General features: G+C 37.5%; 1 protein-coding gene across 1 annotated transcript; it reads left to right on the forward strand.

Annotated features, from left to right (window-relative positions):
• The first annotated feature begins 3,164 nt into the window (after positions 1 to 3,164).
• Positions 3,165 to 17,393, forward strand: LOC121426964 (dimethylaniline monooxygenase [N-oxide-forming] 2-like). Its single transcript, XM_041623379.1, has 6 exons — positions 3,165 to 3,334; positions 6,305 to 6,623; positions 7,457 to 7,512; positions 10,111 to 10,504; positions 10,815 to 11,065; positions 16,677 to 17,393. The coding sequence occupies exons 1-6, from the start codon at positions 3,284 to 3,286 to the stop codon at positions 17,019 to 17,021; spliced, it is 1,416 nt and encodes a 471-aa protein (XP_041479313.1). The 5' UTR covers positions 3,165 to 3,283; the 3' UTR covers positions 17,022 to 17,393.
• The last annotated feature ends 725 nt before the right edge of the window (positions 17,394 to 18,118 follow it).

Raw genomic sequence — 18,118 nt, forward strand, 5'->3', positions numbered from 1 at the left:
GGTCCCTCGAAAAAAAGTCAAAAATTAAAAATCTCATGCCCTTTTATTCACTGACCTTGTCCCCTAAATGTCCTCATATTAGGGCAAGCCAGTGTATTTATGGTTGCCCGAGATGTGCTGCACCTGTTAAACCCCCTATTTAGCTTTGAAAGCCCCTAATTTTGAATATCAACAAATAACCAAATTCACACGCGTTTGAATATCGAACCAACTTCACAGTTTGAATATCGAAAATCGAATATCCAACCAACTTCCTCCCGGTGTTAATGCGTGCAGGTGCAAGCATCTTGTCAGATCATCTCATCTAAAAGATGTCGATATGATGAGATCCGAGATCTTGTCATCTGATCATCTCTTCTATAAGATGTCGACATGACGAGATCTGGGATCTTGTCAATTGATCATCTCTTCTGAAAGATGTCGACATGACGAGATCCGGGATCTTGTCATCTCATCATCTCTTCTAAAAGATGTCGACATGACGAGATCCGGGATCTTATCATCTCATCATCTCTTCTACAAGATGTCAACATGATGAGATCCGGGATCTTGTCATCTCATCATCTCTTCTACAAGATGTCAACATGATGAGATCCGGGATCTTGTCATCTCATCATCTCTTCTAAAAGATGTCAACATGATGAGATCTGGGATCTTGTCATCTCATCATCTCTTCTACAAGATGTCAACATGATGAGATCCGGGATCTTGTCATCTCATCATCTCTTCTACAAGATGTCAACATGATGAGATCCGGGATCTTGTCATCTCATCATCTCTTCTGCGAGATGTCGACATGATGAGATCCGGGATCTCGTCATCTTATCTTTTCCTATCAAGATGTCGACTTCCCAAGATAATTATCTCAACATCTCGATGGCACTTTTAAGCTTCCATAGACAAGTACAATGTAAGAATAATGATTTCAAGTCTGCTTCATTCACCCCAACCCATCCATCAGCCCATCATCATGCGGAACCCAGTGCCCTCTAGCTGCCCCGTTCACTGACAATTTAAGGGGTAAACCCAGTCAGTACATAACTCACAGGAGCTCTAGCAATCTGAGGACACCGGGTCCCACATGAACAGCCAGTGAACGGGAAGGGATGAATCGTCTTTCTTTTAATCATAAATGAAATAAAACAAAATACATTTAAAATCAGTTACAATTTAAATAGGTATGTCTTAAGGTGATCTTTGAAAGTAGTATATGTCTTGATGGAGCGAAGTGAGAGAGGAAGCATATTCCATAACCTGGCTGCTGCATTTGAGAAAGCATGGTCTCCCCAGGAATGATAGGTACGGGGAGTTTGAAGCAGCTTACAATCTGTAGATCGTAAAGTGCGGATAGGATTGTGTGGCCTAAGGGAATCCTGGATATACTGTGGTGACAATCCATTGAGGGCTCGATATACAAATAATAAAAGTTTAAACTGAACTCGTTTGTGGACAGGAAGCCAATGAAGAGAATGTAAAACTGGTGTGATTGGGTCCATTCTCGGTGTAAAGGTGAGGAGTCTGGCACTTGAATTTTGAAGAGATTGCAGTCTATTAAGTTGTTGTTTTGTGAGTTCATAGAAAAGAGAATTACAAAAATCAAGCCGAGATGTGATTAAAGCATGAATTAACTGTTCACATGCTTGTTTGTTTAAGAATTTTCGAATAAACCCTAGGTTCCGCAATTTATATCTCACAGTCTTTGATGTGCTAGATACATGTTCAACAAAAGACATTGGTATCAAATACCACACCTAGGTTACGTACCTTAGAAACTGGCCTTATAACTTTATCGTCAATATGTACAAGCAAGCGATCATGGTTAATTTTCACAATAGACTTTTTCGAACCAAAAACAATGAATTCACTTTTATTTTCATTAAGTTTAAGACTATTTGAATCCATCCAGCACTTCATGTCATGGATGCAGGCATCTAAAGACTCTTAGAGCACTGGCAATCGCATCAGGGGACGGATGTACAGAAATGAATAACTGAATGTCATCAGCATAGCAATGATACTTAATAATTATGTTTTTTAATAATTGTACTGATAGGCTGAAGGTAAACAGAGAACATTAATGGGCCACCTACAGACCCTTGTGGCACACCATACGAAAGGAGAGTTCTATCTGATTGTGAATTATTGACAGACACATATTGGGTTCTTTGATCGATGTATGAAGAAAACCACTTCAGTGCCATGCCCGTTACTCAAAGCGAGTGTAGTCTTTTTATTAGTATAGAGTGATCAATGGTGTCAAATGCAGTCGACATATCAAGCAGCACGAGAAAAGTTATATTACGTCGATTAAGTCGAAACTGTTTTCATCCATGTACGAACGTGATACTGAACGAGCGGTGTCACCACTTCCGGTGAACTAGGAATACGTTGCAGTCGCAGACAAATGTCAAAACCCTCAAATACGAGTCACATATTTGGGCAGTGCATGAACGAGAAGGCTCGTCACAGATTACTTCGCGCATGCGCAGCGCTCCCAAAATTCCTCAATCTCGTACGTTCACATGGTTCGTCACAGAAAACGAAAGGTTGATTCCGCAACACTTCCTTTCTGGTTTTGTTCACGCTCTGGTGGACGGTCGCCTTTACGTGTTTTAGGGGGTGTGCGTGTTAAAGAGAAATGCCAGTAGTTGCAGTATTCCAGTAAACACTGATTTCATGAGAAAGTCTGTAAAACAAGAATTAATTGTCAGTATATCATCGTGGATCTAGATCTGGTACCGTTACATAAACTGAACTTTGTGAAATCTTGAAATCTACGCTGAAAAATGTTCACACAGAAGATCACCAACACACATTAGCGCACGAACGTGGGACAGTGTATAATCATTGCTTTGCCGAATGTCGGGCACGACGCTTGACCCGAATCCTGTGCTTATTTGCTGATTTCTCAGCAATTACACAATTTCTTCTAGAATCCTTTGGCACATAATTTATTTATACAAACAGACACTTTGGTGGACATTTTATTGGATTCTGTACGAATTCATTTTGATATCATTACTAAAACTGGCATTTACCTTTAAGCGTAAGGATGTGTGTGTGTGTATGCAAAATAGTGTGTGAATATCTCTATGTAGTCCCCGCCACAAGGCGAGCATTATTTTCTAAATAGACCCTGCCTTCATGACCTTATATATTTACCACATTTATTTTATGATTATTAGGTGGCTTATGGTATTATTCAGATGATGATCCTCGTTCTGATCCTCGTGGACCTGGTGCTGTCTACCACGGTCTCCATACAAATATCTCCAAGGCGTTAATGGCGTACTCAGACTTTCCTTTTGCAAAGGATCTACCCCCTTTCCCGAAGGTATGCCAATGTTATGTGGTCTTGGAAATTAGCGAATCAAGCTATTTTCATTTTGTTCTAATTTATAGTCTAAAAATTGTGGCTGTAGCGGGTATTAAAATACTGAAAAAGTATATTATCATGGTTTGCACCCGGTGGGGTCACTCAATATGACTTGGGGATCGCATGACCGTTACCAAAATCGCGGGAAATAGGGGTGCTCATCACCGTCCTCGATCTGATGGAAATAGGGGTCAGGAAAAAGGGGAGAACGATTACGGAAGTAAAATCTGTCGCCGAGTCACCAGCCGCAGAGGGCACGCGCTTCATGCTCTGTATCTTTATATGGACAACTCTACATTTATTTTTACAAAGAATTCTACTTTTCTTATTTTTCAAGAAAAATAAGGTTCTTTTGGATTATTGTATTAGTATGACATGGCTCTTGCTCATCTTTAAGGACTGAGCACTCTGACACCTGTGTTGCAATTTCCTCTGAGGAAAGGGTGTAAATGACCTGTCCTTGAAATACGGTAAATAGGGGTAAATTTTCGAAATGGGCAAAAGTGTCCTTACAATCTTATAATTAGGGGTGTTTCAAGGTACCATTTTACCGCAATTTTGTCCTTGTTTTGCGTGAAAATAGGGGAGTAAATTTCACAAAATGTCCTTGAAATTGACTGCAATAGGGGGTCACTTGCATTTGTGGTAACGGTCATACGTGTCCCCCTCTGCGGCTGAGTGGTAAGCACATCCACAACTCCCCACATACAAATAACGCACACACACACAAGCATGATAGCATCATTGATCTGTACCCCGGGGGCCACTTACATTGACGAGTGGATACCATGCGCGACCAAAAAACACGTAAAAATTATGTCTTTTTCAAGATAGGGCACGTTACGTACGTAACGTGATAAGGATGTCAAAAACACAAAAATAATGAAAAGATTGTCTATTTCGCTAGGAAAAATACATGTTTAGGGTCAAATTGTGGGGATGATAAAATAAAATTAAAATGTTTTATAAAGGATGTCCTTTTTCCCCCCCACACTACGTGTTTAGAGTCCGATTTGCGCGAGGTGTGGAAGAGGGGGTTGTACTAAACCAAATGATGTATAAAGGTAAAACTGACGACCGAATGACCCGTGATACAACAATAAAATATTCCTGTACTTGTTTCGGGGGTTCATTTCAGGGAATATTTGCCAAAAGTGTCGTTTTGTTTCCAATCCCAGAAGAAAAAACCAGTTCCACTGGACCAGTATAATTTTAACTGGTAACTCTGGAAATTGGAACATCGGTTTACTGGTCTAACTGGTCATACTGGTCCAGTTAAAATTTTACTGGTCCAGTTAAAAATTAAACTGGTCTTGAAGAACTGGAATTTTATACTGGTCTTGTTTCTGGTGGTTGTTACTGGTCTCACTGGTCTTCATACTGGTCTAACTGGTCGAACTGGTCCTCGTACTGGTCTTACTAGATCAGTATATTATATGCATTTGGTTTGTTATATACCATGGCCCGTGAAATGTGATGGAAAAGATAGTTAGTAAATTAATCTTTCTGCTGTTATTTTGAATGTGATGTATGAAATTACACATTTTCATTGTGAATTAGTTCACACACTTATTTTGAAGGTTTTCAAACAACAATGAGTGCTATTGCAAGGATATTCCATTATAAATCCTGATTTTTCTTTAAAAAAAACAGGAAATATGCAAATGAGGTAAACCACGTGATCAGCATCATCAGAATTACTGGTATTACTGGTCTTGACCAGTTTAATTTCAAACATTGAATTACTTTAGACCAGTTGACTTTATATCAGAGGAATACATCTTGCTTTGATCTTCATCATAATTAGAGGAAATAATTATTTTAATGTTAATATCAATACTTGATAATTGGACCAGTATACCAGAATGCAATTGTTTGAACTTGTCTCCAGTTCATTTTTACTGGTCCAGTTAAAAATCAATTGGTCCAGTAAACATATACTGGAAACCAGTAAAAATCTACTCGAAACCATTTATTGGACCAGTAACACCAGTTTAATGAAAAACAATTTAACTGGTATAACTAATTGCTTCGACTGGAATGCAATTGTTGGAACTGGTCTCCAGTTGATTTTTACTGGTCCAGTTAAAAATCAACTGGCCCAGTAAAAATATACTGGAAACCAGTAAAAAAAAATTACTGGTCTAACTGGTTTTTCTTTCTGAGATACTTGTTAAGGGTAGGTTTTCACATGCCAATACTGGGGTGCATTTCAGAATATGGAAAATATGTGTTTATGGTGCTTTTCGAGACCCCATAGTCGCGCATGGTATCCACTCGTCAATGGAAGTGCCCACCCCCCGGGATCTGTACACTAATAATATTCAGATAAGTGATCCGCATCCACGTAGGCCTAACCCGTATGGTTTCTCTTTTACAAGTAATAAAAGAAAAAAGTAAAGGGAAGAGAGGCGAATATAAAAATTTAAAAAAATTAAAAAAAAAAAATTGAAAAGGTCAGAGGGTTCTAGATAGGGATAGATATAATATACAAATAATGCACGTAAGCGCGTGCATAAATAATGAAGAGCCAATGGATCTACCGCGCCGAATTCCGCAGGACCGAGTGCGGTACCCATATGGTGAGTCGAGCACAGAGTTCGTGATTTAGGTCCTCAAGAATCTGTGCATTATTTTTGTTTTATAACCCCCCCCCCCCCCTGTTACTGAGTTGCCCCGAATGCTATTTTTTATCTAAATTGTAGATAATTATGGAAAATTCTAGACACCGCACTATCCTGCACTCTCATGTCTGAGTACTGGACAGTACATTTGGTATGACGACAGAGTGTAGGATAGTGCATTTTCGATGGAATAATGCAAATTCGCTGAATATCATGTGATCCGATTTGGACCAATCAAATTACAGAACATTCTTTGGAGTTGTATAAATAAGTTTATCCCTCTTCTTTCTAATCAATAATAAAGGGGGCCGATGTTTATAAGTACTACCAGCGGTATGCCGAACACTTCAGACTCCTCAAGTATATCAATTTTAATGTGGAAGTCGTGTCGATCGACAAGGACCCCGATCACAAAAGCACCGGGCGATGGACGGTGACAGTCCGCCCATTGTCAGGCGAGATAAGGAGTGAGGTCTTCGATGCTGTAATGGTGTGTACTGGTCCTTATCCCAGTGGGCACCTGCCAGACTATCCTGGGTTAGATTCTTTCAAAGGACAGATCATGCACAGCTGCCAGTTCAAAAGAGGGGCTGACTTCACGGACAAGAGGGTTCTGGTTGTAGGTAACTTAGATTCTTATATATCTTTACTGCCAGATAAAAATCTGTGAAAACAAACATCATCGTTCTATCAGGGATTCATAAGGTCGTGAATTTATTAATTTGATAAAAAATGAATTATACATAATTTGTTTGATTAGCGGAATTTTTGAAAGTTTAGCTTGTCCAAAAAGAATCTAGGATATTACATATAATTACGCAGTTTGCATGACATCATGTAGCTTCATAATGAAAATATAAATTGTTGATAGTTATTCCATGGATCCTACTAGAACCCATGGTTATTCTGGACCATCTGTGGTGCAGGCACAGAGCTTTGACGTCGCAAGGTCTTGCATTTACATGATTTTCTGCTTTTTTGACATTTATATCCGGGGATGATTTCCTCTTGTTTTCCATCTAGATGTTTGGCATCTTTTAACAAACTTCACAATTTCCTGTAAAGACTTAAGAGTATGCGATTCTGATTTTGAACTGTTAACATAGATATGCCACGATCTTGTGAAATAAGCCATAACTTTAGCCTCTTGGTCTTTGTCATGCGCTGTGTCTATCTGCATGTGAACGTTCCTATACCATGTATACCACATGTTCCTACAACTCAACTATCAGCATGTATCTGTTTCCAAATAGAATTCAATTTTTCGTCATAAAAGTTTAGGTTATATAGAAAATACATGTTGATTAATTTCATGCGGAATAAAATTCGAACACACGAGCCTCTGTTTCAATGTTAAAGGACTAATCCCCTGGGCTACAACCGGTCCATATGGATGTACTGATAACTATTATTACCCTTTTGCTTTTGGTTGATAAATATGGTTAACGCTGAACAGGTTCAAGTATTTCTGGAGGAGATGTTTCCAACTTACTCAGTCACCACGCTGATCAGGTAAGTGCATGGGATTTTGCAAAAAAAGGATTTACCAATTAAGAAATAAAAAATGTAGGCCTTTAAACATGTTAAAGGCCTATACATTCCTTCCCGTTCTATTAAACCATGTTTAAACAGAGTGAGTGGAGTACTAGATGAAGGGCTTGGGGTGCTTGCCCCTCCTCTCTCCTCCCCCCCCAAAAAAAAAAAAAAATCACGACCAAGGGAAAAAAATGAAAAGGAAATAGAGAATCGATAAAATCGATGGTATTGTATTATTATGTCAAAATCTATCACAAAAGTTAGATTTTGTGATAAAAAATACCTGCTATATCTGGCATCAAAGTTTTGGCCCATTGCGCCAATGTGTTTAAAACATTTCGAAAGGGAGCGAACCGATCAACCATAATGTGTTTCCAGGCGCTGATCCATGAGGGGGCCGAGCCGGCCCCCCCCCCCTCCTTTTTTTTGACAACCTGCACAAAAAAGTCAGTGTACTCTTTATCTTGATAGAAACTACGAAAAACAGAAAGAAAAGTAAGAAAGAGGTATTATACCCATGATGTGTAATTTACAGCCTCGTAACGGCCAGCCCGACCCCGAAAGGAAACAAGAAAAGGTGAAAAGGTTCTTTAATTTCAAATAAAAACGCGCTTAGACTGTCCAATTTTCAGGTCGGAAAATAAAAAATGATTAATTGGCGATACTTGTATCCTCTTCATTAATCACTAAAAACAGTCTTAATTGAGTCTCTTTTCACGGTACTGTAAAAAAATTTCGGCTCGCGCTTCGTGCTCGCATTGTTTAGTTGGATACTTATCTTTGTTCATGATAAAAACTGCTCAAAATCTTCAGTTTTGAGGACATAAAATATCAAAGAGTTTTAGCTTGCACTTCGCGCTCGCATTATGTATTAAGACCACATGAGATATCTCGTTTTAACAATAAAAACTAACGTATACTTCAGTCTTTAGTTAGGAATACCCCCTGAAAAACCAAGAAAAAATCAGATTATAGCGGCCATTCGAGAAAAATGTTGGTGAAATATTTTTCGCCCCCCCCCCCCCCCCCCTATTGGCGAAAGCTGGATCCACCCCTGGTTTCGGTATGAATATTTTGATCAATAAGAATTTATTAGTCATCCAAATGTGCCCTTAGCCCTATATTAGATTTATATTTATTTCAGTACAACAAAATAAACAAATATAATCGAAGTAATAGAACATATTCAAAACGATATAGACAGTTCAATGACATTTTATAGCAAATATAGAAAATTAATTAACTGAACGGAGGGACTTGCCTAGAAAAGCGATGCTTGTATTAAACGCAAGTCCCTAAACTTAGTTTCAATAATAATTAACAAAGCTATTGTTACATATAAGAAGAATTGTAAAAGCAATTACATTCATCTATTAGTTATTTCCTCTTTAATGATAGCCAAGAATGATAAAGAACATTCCAGTATGTCTTTGTAAAAGCTTTTTTATTATGCAGGCCTTGCCTATTTAAAGGCCAAGGAGTTTTATTGTTGAATAGGGAAAAGCCAAACAATCGATTGCTACATTCCAGTGAACAATAGGATTAGCTATGTTAATTTCACTGAGGTCATTCACGAATGTTTTAGAAATGTCAATGCTCCAGAAAGAAGGAGACCGCGGCAACCGATGAAAAAAGAGGCGGTCTCGCGGACCTTCGGTCTCGCGGGCCTTTGGTCTCGCGGACCCTCGGTCTCGCGGACCCTCGGCCTCGCGGACCTTCGGTCAAGTGGTCGGACCCCTCGCCATCATTGCGAATGTTTAATTTCTGCCAGCCAAATTGGAATTTTACTTTGGATTATTAATCAGATATATTGCACATCTGTCACCTCAAGGGACGTAAGATAGACATTTATTTGTTTTATTTATGATTGTTACTGCATAATCAATTTCCTGTAATAAAAGAAAAGTAAATTCAATTTCAACACTCAAATTTTACTTGTTATTTGTTGCAGTATCGTAACACTATATACAATAATGGAGACTGTAAAAACAAGTAATCTACAAAAACAAATTGAAAAATAAAGCGACTACAAACATAAGAGAAAGCAATTTAAATGATAACAATAATAATAAGAATAAATTGGAAGTATAAAATTATAATAGGGAGAAAAAAGGCAAAGGAAAGAGGGATAGAGAGAAGGATGGTGCAAATAAAGCTGAAAACAAAAAGAGGAACATGGCAGGACTGGTGCACAGGTCATTGAGCATTGTGTTATTATTTAGAATATATAATATTGGAGAAATTTATGACAAGACTACATGTCTCAAGATGTTGCATGATGGGTTGTGATCCTGGCCAGATATGAACAGTTTACATGGTTTAGGAATTTAGTTAGTGTTATACATGTCCTGGTATAGGCTGTTTGTTCCTATCAATCTGCTGAAAGATACACAGATGCTGCGCTTAACAGACGTAATATGATCCCGGTCATCGGATCTTCACTGGCATGTCCGTACAGAATGCATGCATTTTTGCCACTTCCTTACCAACGGTCTCAAATAAAACCTTAAAAACATAGTAGCATGGATTTCTTTTTTCTAGTGGTGATTGAATGATTCATTCTTTTGATTCCAGGTATTCCTTAGCTTGCGGCACGGAGCATGGTGTATCCCGCGATTCTTTTACAACAAACAGTCCGCAGTCGATTTCTTCAGTCAAAGATGGAAAACCTGGATACCACCAAGGCTGCTTATGAACTGGCTTGTGAACAAGCTGAACTACCACATGGATGGGAAGATACTGGGCTTACAGCATTCAAAGGGCCCATTCAACATCCATTGCATGGCAAACGAGGGTATACCTACTAGCATCATGGAAGGGAGAATAAGAATCAGAAGTGGAATTGACAGATTTGAAGGCTCCAGTGTCCATTTTGTAGATGGTTCGGTGATTGAAGACATTGACTTTGTCATCTTTGCCACAGGCTACGAGCTCAAGTTCCCTTTCTTCAAGAAAGACCTCATTCCGGGTGTGTTACATTAGACAATCCGCTATGTTCAATGCAATTGTAATTTTTCCCTCACCTGAATTGGCGAAGTTGAAATTTCCAAACCAATCACCTTCGATAGGATGTGAGTTACCTGTACAGATTTTGGGGTTTTTTTTAATAAAAAGATATCCAAAGTTATCCATACCTATCAAAGCGTCATCTGTTCCATTAACCATTTCTTACTTGTTTCCATATTCCTTCCAACTTTCGCTGGTTATAGAAAATTTTGTTTTGCCTCCCTTCCTAATTTTGAAACGTTACATTTTCCTACCATGATTGCATTCTTTAGACGGATACGATAAGATAGAGCTGTACCGATACATGTTTCCTCTCCGGCTTCGGCATCCAACCCTCTCTTTTGTTGGGATGTGTCTCCCATTTACAATTGGTGCCAATTCGTTCGTTGAGATGCAGACAAGGTACATCACCAAGGTCTTCAGAGGAGAAGTCAAGCTATCTAACTTTAAAAAAATGCAACAGGAGATCATGACTACAAAGGTTCTCAACTACAGGCAATTCGAAAATCACTTCCCATTCTCGGTTAGTTATCCAATGTGATCTTGGGGCCGTTTCATAAAGCTGACCGTTAGTTAAGAGTGACGAACGACTGGTGATCATTTCTTGTGGTAAATGATATTCTGGTGATCATTTCTTGTGGCAAATGATATTCTCCATTAACATGATTGAGGTTGTTATTTAACGCGTAAGAATGTTCACCAGTCGTTCTTAAAGGTATTATTTAACTTTGTGAGCAGCCGATTTAAAGAAATTCTCAAACCAAGATAAAAACATTTGTACAAGTACATGTATTAGAACTTTATAAAAACCATGAAAACAACCATTATTGAGAATGAAAAGCTAAAAATACAAGGCAACACCCAATTTTGTAATTAGGCGTCTTAAAGACGCTTAAATAGAACACATAAGTGTATGGGATTACATTAAGATGGTGTTTCCGGTCACTTTATATTTTACCTTTTGAAGCACTAAATAATGATTTCCAGACGCGAGTTTCGTCTGGGCAACATTTTTGTAACATCACACACACAGGTAACAAGTGTGACCTTCTAGCTCAGATTTTGTTAAAGTCAAATCAATGTTAGCCAATCACTTTAACTTACGAACAGCTTTATGAAACACCCACCAAGATGTGAAGCTGTGTGAGAATGTGGGATATTATAAGAGGATTCATGTTGGTGGATGGGTGGTAAAACTGTTCAAACCCGTCAGGTGGAGCTAGGAGTATCTCGGGATGTCGGCTCAAGCCACTTCTGCACACAGCAAAGAAACAATGTACAGTACTTATAATGCATGTTGTAAAGTCCAGGGCCCGTATTCTGATAGCGTGGTTTAACTTAACCCTGGTCTAAGTGTGGTACTAAACTGCCATATTTAGGTTTAAGTTTCGTATTCCGATAGCGAGGTTTAAGTTAACCCTGGTCTAAGTGTGGTAATAAATCCTCAAAAAGTTAAACTCGCGCAGGGGGTAGTTAAAGCCTGGTTTAAATCCAACAAATCATGGCCAACAATTTTTTAGAATGTATGCCTATCCCGGGGGGCCACTTCCATTCACGAGTGGATACCATGCGCGACCATGGGGTCTCGAAAAGTACCGCCAATTTCCATATTCTGAAAATGCACCCCTTAACAAGTATAGGCGTGTGAAACCCTACCTTAACAAGTATTGGAAACAAAACGATACTTTTGGCAAATATTCCCTGAAATGAACCCTCAAACAAGTACAGGAATGTTTTTGTTATACGGGTCCTTCGGTCGTCGCTTTACCTTATTTGGTTCAGTAGGACCCCACCTTCTACACCTCGGTAAATCGGACTCTAAACACAAAGTGTTGGGGCAAAAAGGACATCCTTTATAAAACATTTTAATTTTGTTTTATCATCCCCGCAAATTCGACCCTAAACACGTAATTTTCCTAGCGAAATAGATACCCTTTTTCATTATTTTTGTGTTTTTGACACCCTTATCACGTTACGTACGTAACGTGCCCGATCGTGAAAAAGACATCATCCTTTTTACGTGTTTTGGGGGTCGCGCATGGTATCCACTCGTCAATGTAAGTGGCCCCCGGGATGCCTATATTGCATTACAAGCTACTTCCTCGGTTTTTAACCGATTCTCATGAAATTTGGAACACACATTGGTCTCAAGGTAAGGAGATGTAAGAATTTTTTTTTCCTTTTTTTTGTAAATTGCGTTGCCATGGTAACAGTATATCATGGCCAAAATCTTTTTTAAAATACATCACAGTTTTTTACCAACTCTCATGGAAGTTGGCTCACACATTGGTTTTGAGGTAAAGATGTGCAAGACACGTTTTTCCATGTGTCGGATATTGTGTTTCCATGGTAACGGTATATTACAAAAAATTATGAAAAATATTGCTGTTCCAACTACTTCCTCAGTTTTCAATCAATTCTCGTGAAATTTGGCACAAACATTAGTCTTATTGTGAAGATGAGCAAAACATATTCTATGTCTAAAGTATGTGATTGCGTTGCCATGGTAACAACATATTACATATCGAAAATTAGGTTAAAAAGTTGTGGTTTTAATTACTTTATAATTTTTAAACGATTTCTCATGATATTTGGCACAGACATAAGTCTTTAGATGAAAATTTGCGAGACACATTTTTGCATGTGTCGGAAACTATGTTGCCATGGTAACGGTATATTATTACAAAAATTATGTAAAATTCTTGCAATTCCAACTACTTCCTCAGTTTCAACCAATTATCACGAAATGAGGCATAAACAATAGTCTTGATGTTATATTTTATGACTTTATAAAAAATCATGTTGCCATGGTAACAAATCAAATATCAAAGTTAGATGAAAATCAAGTGATTTGAACTACTTTATCAGTTTCCAACTGGTCAATTCTCTTAAAAATTTGACACATACATTAATGTTGAGTTGAAGATGTGCAAGACATATTTCTGTATGTATCAGAAATCGTGTTGCCATGGTAACAACATATTACATAATGAAATTAGGTGAAAATCTGAACTCCATTAGTTTTCAACCAATTCTAATCAAAGTTGGCTCACACATTGGTTTTGAGGTATAGATCTGCGAGACATATATTTGTGTGTGTTAAAAAAATGTGTTGCCATGGTGACAGGATAAACAATAGATGTGTAAACACATCTAATGGACTGAACTTCTTCATTTTATGACATAGGCCTATGCTCATGAAATTGACTTGAGTTAAAATAATCTGCAAGGCACATTTTCTCATTCATCAAAATATGTGTTTGTATGGTATAAATTACACACACCAAAATAAAATTAAGACAATGCTAACTGTTAATTGTTTGGCTACACAGAGAACTACAATGTAGCTGTAGGCTTAGTACTAGTTTTAAGGAGGGGTGCTAGACCTCTAGATCTCGAGTTACAGTCCCTAGCTTTAGATATAGGCCAAGATCTAGATCCTTTAGATCTATCATCTAGTAATAGAAAGATAGTATGGGGTTAAGGATACTGCAGGAGCTGTTATTTTCGCGGGGGTTTTATTTTCGCGGATTTCGCGAATTGCCGATCGGCCGCGAATTTAACAACACGCGAAAATATTGACACATTTCTTAGTCAGCGCCAATGCCCCCAACAGCAAAGCTTTGCTATTGAAAACATCCTGCATATTGAGAAAATGGAGATATGCACCTCTATATGTACAAAAAATAGGCTTAGAAAGTACAGTTAGTGATTCAAAAAGTTAGCTAGAATTTCACTTTTTTAATTTCTCAAATAAAATCAGGGCCTAAACTATTTTCTAACATTATTTTATCAATATTTATACACTCACTGTAATATTTAAATGTATTTTCCATGAAACAATTTGATTTTATTGTCATCTGATTGACTCTATACACACGTATTGGTAGCTATTTGCATACTCATTAATATTCATAAGTCACATGAATTTTGAGGAGAATATTCTGTTCACAAAATTCCACAATTTTGCACTTTTTACTAACTTTTTGAAAAATGAATCGAATCAAACACAAATTCCAAAAATTGCTTAACCCTATAGATCCTGTGGCATGATGAATTTTTAGATCTAAAGGTTAAAAGAAGTGAAATTTAATCCACTTTTTCCACAATTTGTAACTGTTTTTACAGGGACATATTTATGTACAAAAGACATATCAGCATGGTGACTTTGAGAAGTATAGATTTGCACATGAATTGCACTAGTTTTGCTTCTTTGAAATGCTGTGGAAATGTATCATACATCTTCCGATCGCGAATTTAACAACCCGCGAAAATGTCGGGACCCCCGCGATTCGCGAAAATTTCTGTACGCGACAATAACACCTATTAGAGAAATAATCCAACGTTAGATCTCTAGCCTACTTTACTTAAAGGCCTAACGTTAGATGAGTAGATCTACTGTAGACTAGCCTACATTTATTTTTTTAATTTAGAATCTACATTGAGCATGTTGAGAGTCTACAAATCTTTAGATCTAGACCTACATACCTAGATTGATATAGATCTAGGTCTAGATAGGGTCTAACTTTTAGTCTAGTTATTTATTCTAGATATAGGCTAGCGCTTCTAGATCATACAGTAGACTAGAGCAGCCAGTTAGGGCTACCGGCTAGGCTAGAAATAGAATCTAGAATGAAAAATATAGCACAGACTAATGTTAGGCCTAGATCAAAATTCTTAAATCGAGGCCAGGCCTAGTCTAGTCAAGACTGAGCTGTTGGTCTAGGTTTAGGCCTGTTTTCTATTCCTGGATCTGGAAACCTAAACGAGTCCCAAAAAAGTTTGAATAAAAAACTCTTCAAAGACAAAGCAACATATGGACTTAAAACAGGAGTAGAGAGATGTCTAACGTAAGGACTAATTCCAAATTTAGCCAGGCCTATTTCCTTGGCAAGCAATGCAGCGATAGTCAGATCTAACAATGTAGACAGGAATAACCATTGTTCCTGGGGATTTGTTTTAAAAATTCTGACATTTTACTCTCATATCACATTGCCTTGGTGAGAGAGGCCAACGCAGACTAATAATTCAGCAGAACAAACAATACAGAGACTGTTCAAAGCTTTTTGTCTAAGTCAGATCTATTCCACTAGATCTAAGCTAAGGTTAGAATAATAATCTATATCTATCCCTGTCCCTAAGCTAAGCAGTCTAAGTCCTGAATGCTATTCTGGGCCTAGACCAATATGTATCTTCAGTCTCGGTTGCTCCACTAACTCACTAGACTCCGACGTTTTGCTTCAGGAAAGTAAAAAAAAAAGTAAAAAACAATGTTCAATTCTCAAAAAAACAATTGGGCCTAGGGCCTAGGCTAGAACTAACTATAGGCCTAATGGTAGACCCAAGACTACTCTCAAAAGTTACAAAAATTTTCCCTTACTTAAAGTTAGAATAAAGACGGCGACCTCTTAATAAGCTAATTTATTGTTTTAGATCTAGGATTAGAGTCTAGACTCTAGTCTAGAGTGGTTGAGGGAATCTATTCAATTTAGATTTTGACAAACATGAAAAGCAACAAATGGGACTGAAACACAAAAAAACTGTGCAGGTCACTCTGTTTGGGGTTGAAATGTTCTAGTAATTAACAAACATAGAGATAATCTAAATTAAAATTTCTTACCATATATGGGTGATGAATGCTTTCCTTTCACTACAATAGTTGTAATTAGTTTCCATAAAATCCAAATTATTAAGAAAAAAACAACTTTAGTGACATTTTTTCAACTTTGTTGCAATCATCCCTGCAGCAGTTATTTACCAAAAAGGTGCTAGTCTTGGTTAAAAGAGGACTATTATTTCCAAAAAGAATTTTAAACCCGGGTTTAACCCAGGTTTAGTTAAACCCGGCTATCAGAATACCAAAATAATTAAACTACACTTAGACCAGAGGTGAGGTTTAGAGGTTTAGTTAAACCAGGGTTAACTTTAGACTAGGGTTAAATTAAACCTGCTATCAGAATACGGGCCCAGGGGTCGAAATTGCAAGGTGAATCGTAATCGTAAGTATGTCGGACGAGTCCCAAATGTCATCGTTCCCATTTTCCTTATTTGCCATCAACATACTGAATCTCATTAACTTTAGTTGTTTCTGTTCGTATTAAAGGTGCCACTCGATGTTTTGTTCTTTTACTCAGGTCAATCCAGTAGCCTACCTTGATCAGCTAGCCAAAGCAATCGGTGCGCTACCAAGTTTGACAAAGCTTCTCTTCACCGATCCTGTACTTGCGTATCACTTCTACTTCGGAGTCGCCTATCCACCTTGCCATAGGTTAGTAGGTCCTGGTGCCACTCCTGGGGCAAGACAGGCTCTTCTCGACTGCAAGGAGAACCAGGTACATGGTATTACACTGACAACAGTGCGTAGGGATGCGGAAAATTGTCTGCAAGCCTATGAAGACGGCCAGAAATCCTCCTTAACTGTGTATATCATGATCTTCGGAGCCATTTTATCTGTAATTGTCCTCATGGCTATATTTTGATCAGAAAAGAGAATCTTAATTGATTTAAACAAATTGCCAAACGTTATACGTTTTATATTACCTTCATGACGGCTCTCAGCCTATCCCATCAATATTCGAAATCAAGATTAATTTCGATTATGAAAGGCCAATTGTACAAGACAATGCCCATCGATATTGTTTTGATGTTCTTAATGACACCCACCCCATGGATCACAAGTAGAAAATATTATAGTGATTATAGATATTATATTGAAATGAGAGTCGTTTATGACAAAAAAATGTCCATTTTGAAAAGATATATTGTTATAATTGTAATCATATCATCATAGCATTACATGTACCCACTCTTGGTATTTTTTACATCAATGGTTGTTGCTAATCTTCTGTATCTAAATAAATACAATCATGTAAAATGAAAAAAAAATATCTGTAATGATCAGATCTTGTTACAAATGAATCTTTGTATGTATGAAATCGTTTACATGTGTGGGGATGAAATGAAACTGATTTCAAATTCAGTCAAAGTCCATTTTGATATCAAGTTTAATTATATACCTAATAACTGCTTGCAATTCACTTATTGGAGATGTAGACATTTTGCTGATCGACTCGGGCGAATGTAGCATAATTACTCTGACTTGTTTGTAAAAAGATACTAATAACCGGTAAAAATACAAAAGACAAGAGGTACCGCCAGAAAAGGAATAACTTCATTTTCTCTTTTTTCCCCAAATAAGTGTTTATTCAAAACAAACATGAAACTGTAGGAACCAAAATAAACCAACATTTATTAAAAATGTTTACACCATGGCGTATTTGGTCATTAATATAACACCCATATGGATTTTGCCCAAACACTTCGAGCCTGTGTATAGCTTTGGTAAAGGGTCAATAATGTGATTGATAATCGAATATCATCTAATATGACAGTCTTACTGAAGCGTAGAGACCGTTAGATATTTTTCCAACTGCACTTCTCTGAGAAAATTTCAAATATTCAAATCTTGGATATATAGCGCCCTCTCTCGGCGATGCTTGTTTTAAATTAAAAAAATGGACATTCAAGCACTTATCTTAAAAAATTAGTGATTAGATATCCAAAAGTTACAGACAAA

This window comes from Lytechinus variegatus, chromosome 13 (genome assembly GCF_018143015.1).
Source record: "Lytechinus variegatus isolate NC3 chromosome 13, Lvar_3.0, whole genome shotgun sequence".
NCBI lineage: Eukaryota > Metazoa > Echinodermata > Echinoidea > Temnopleuroida > Toxopneustidae > Lytechinus > Lytechinus variegatus.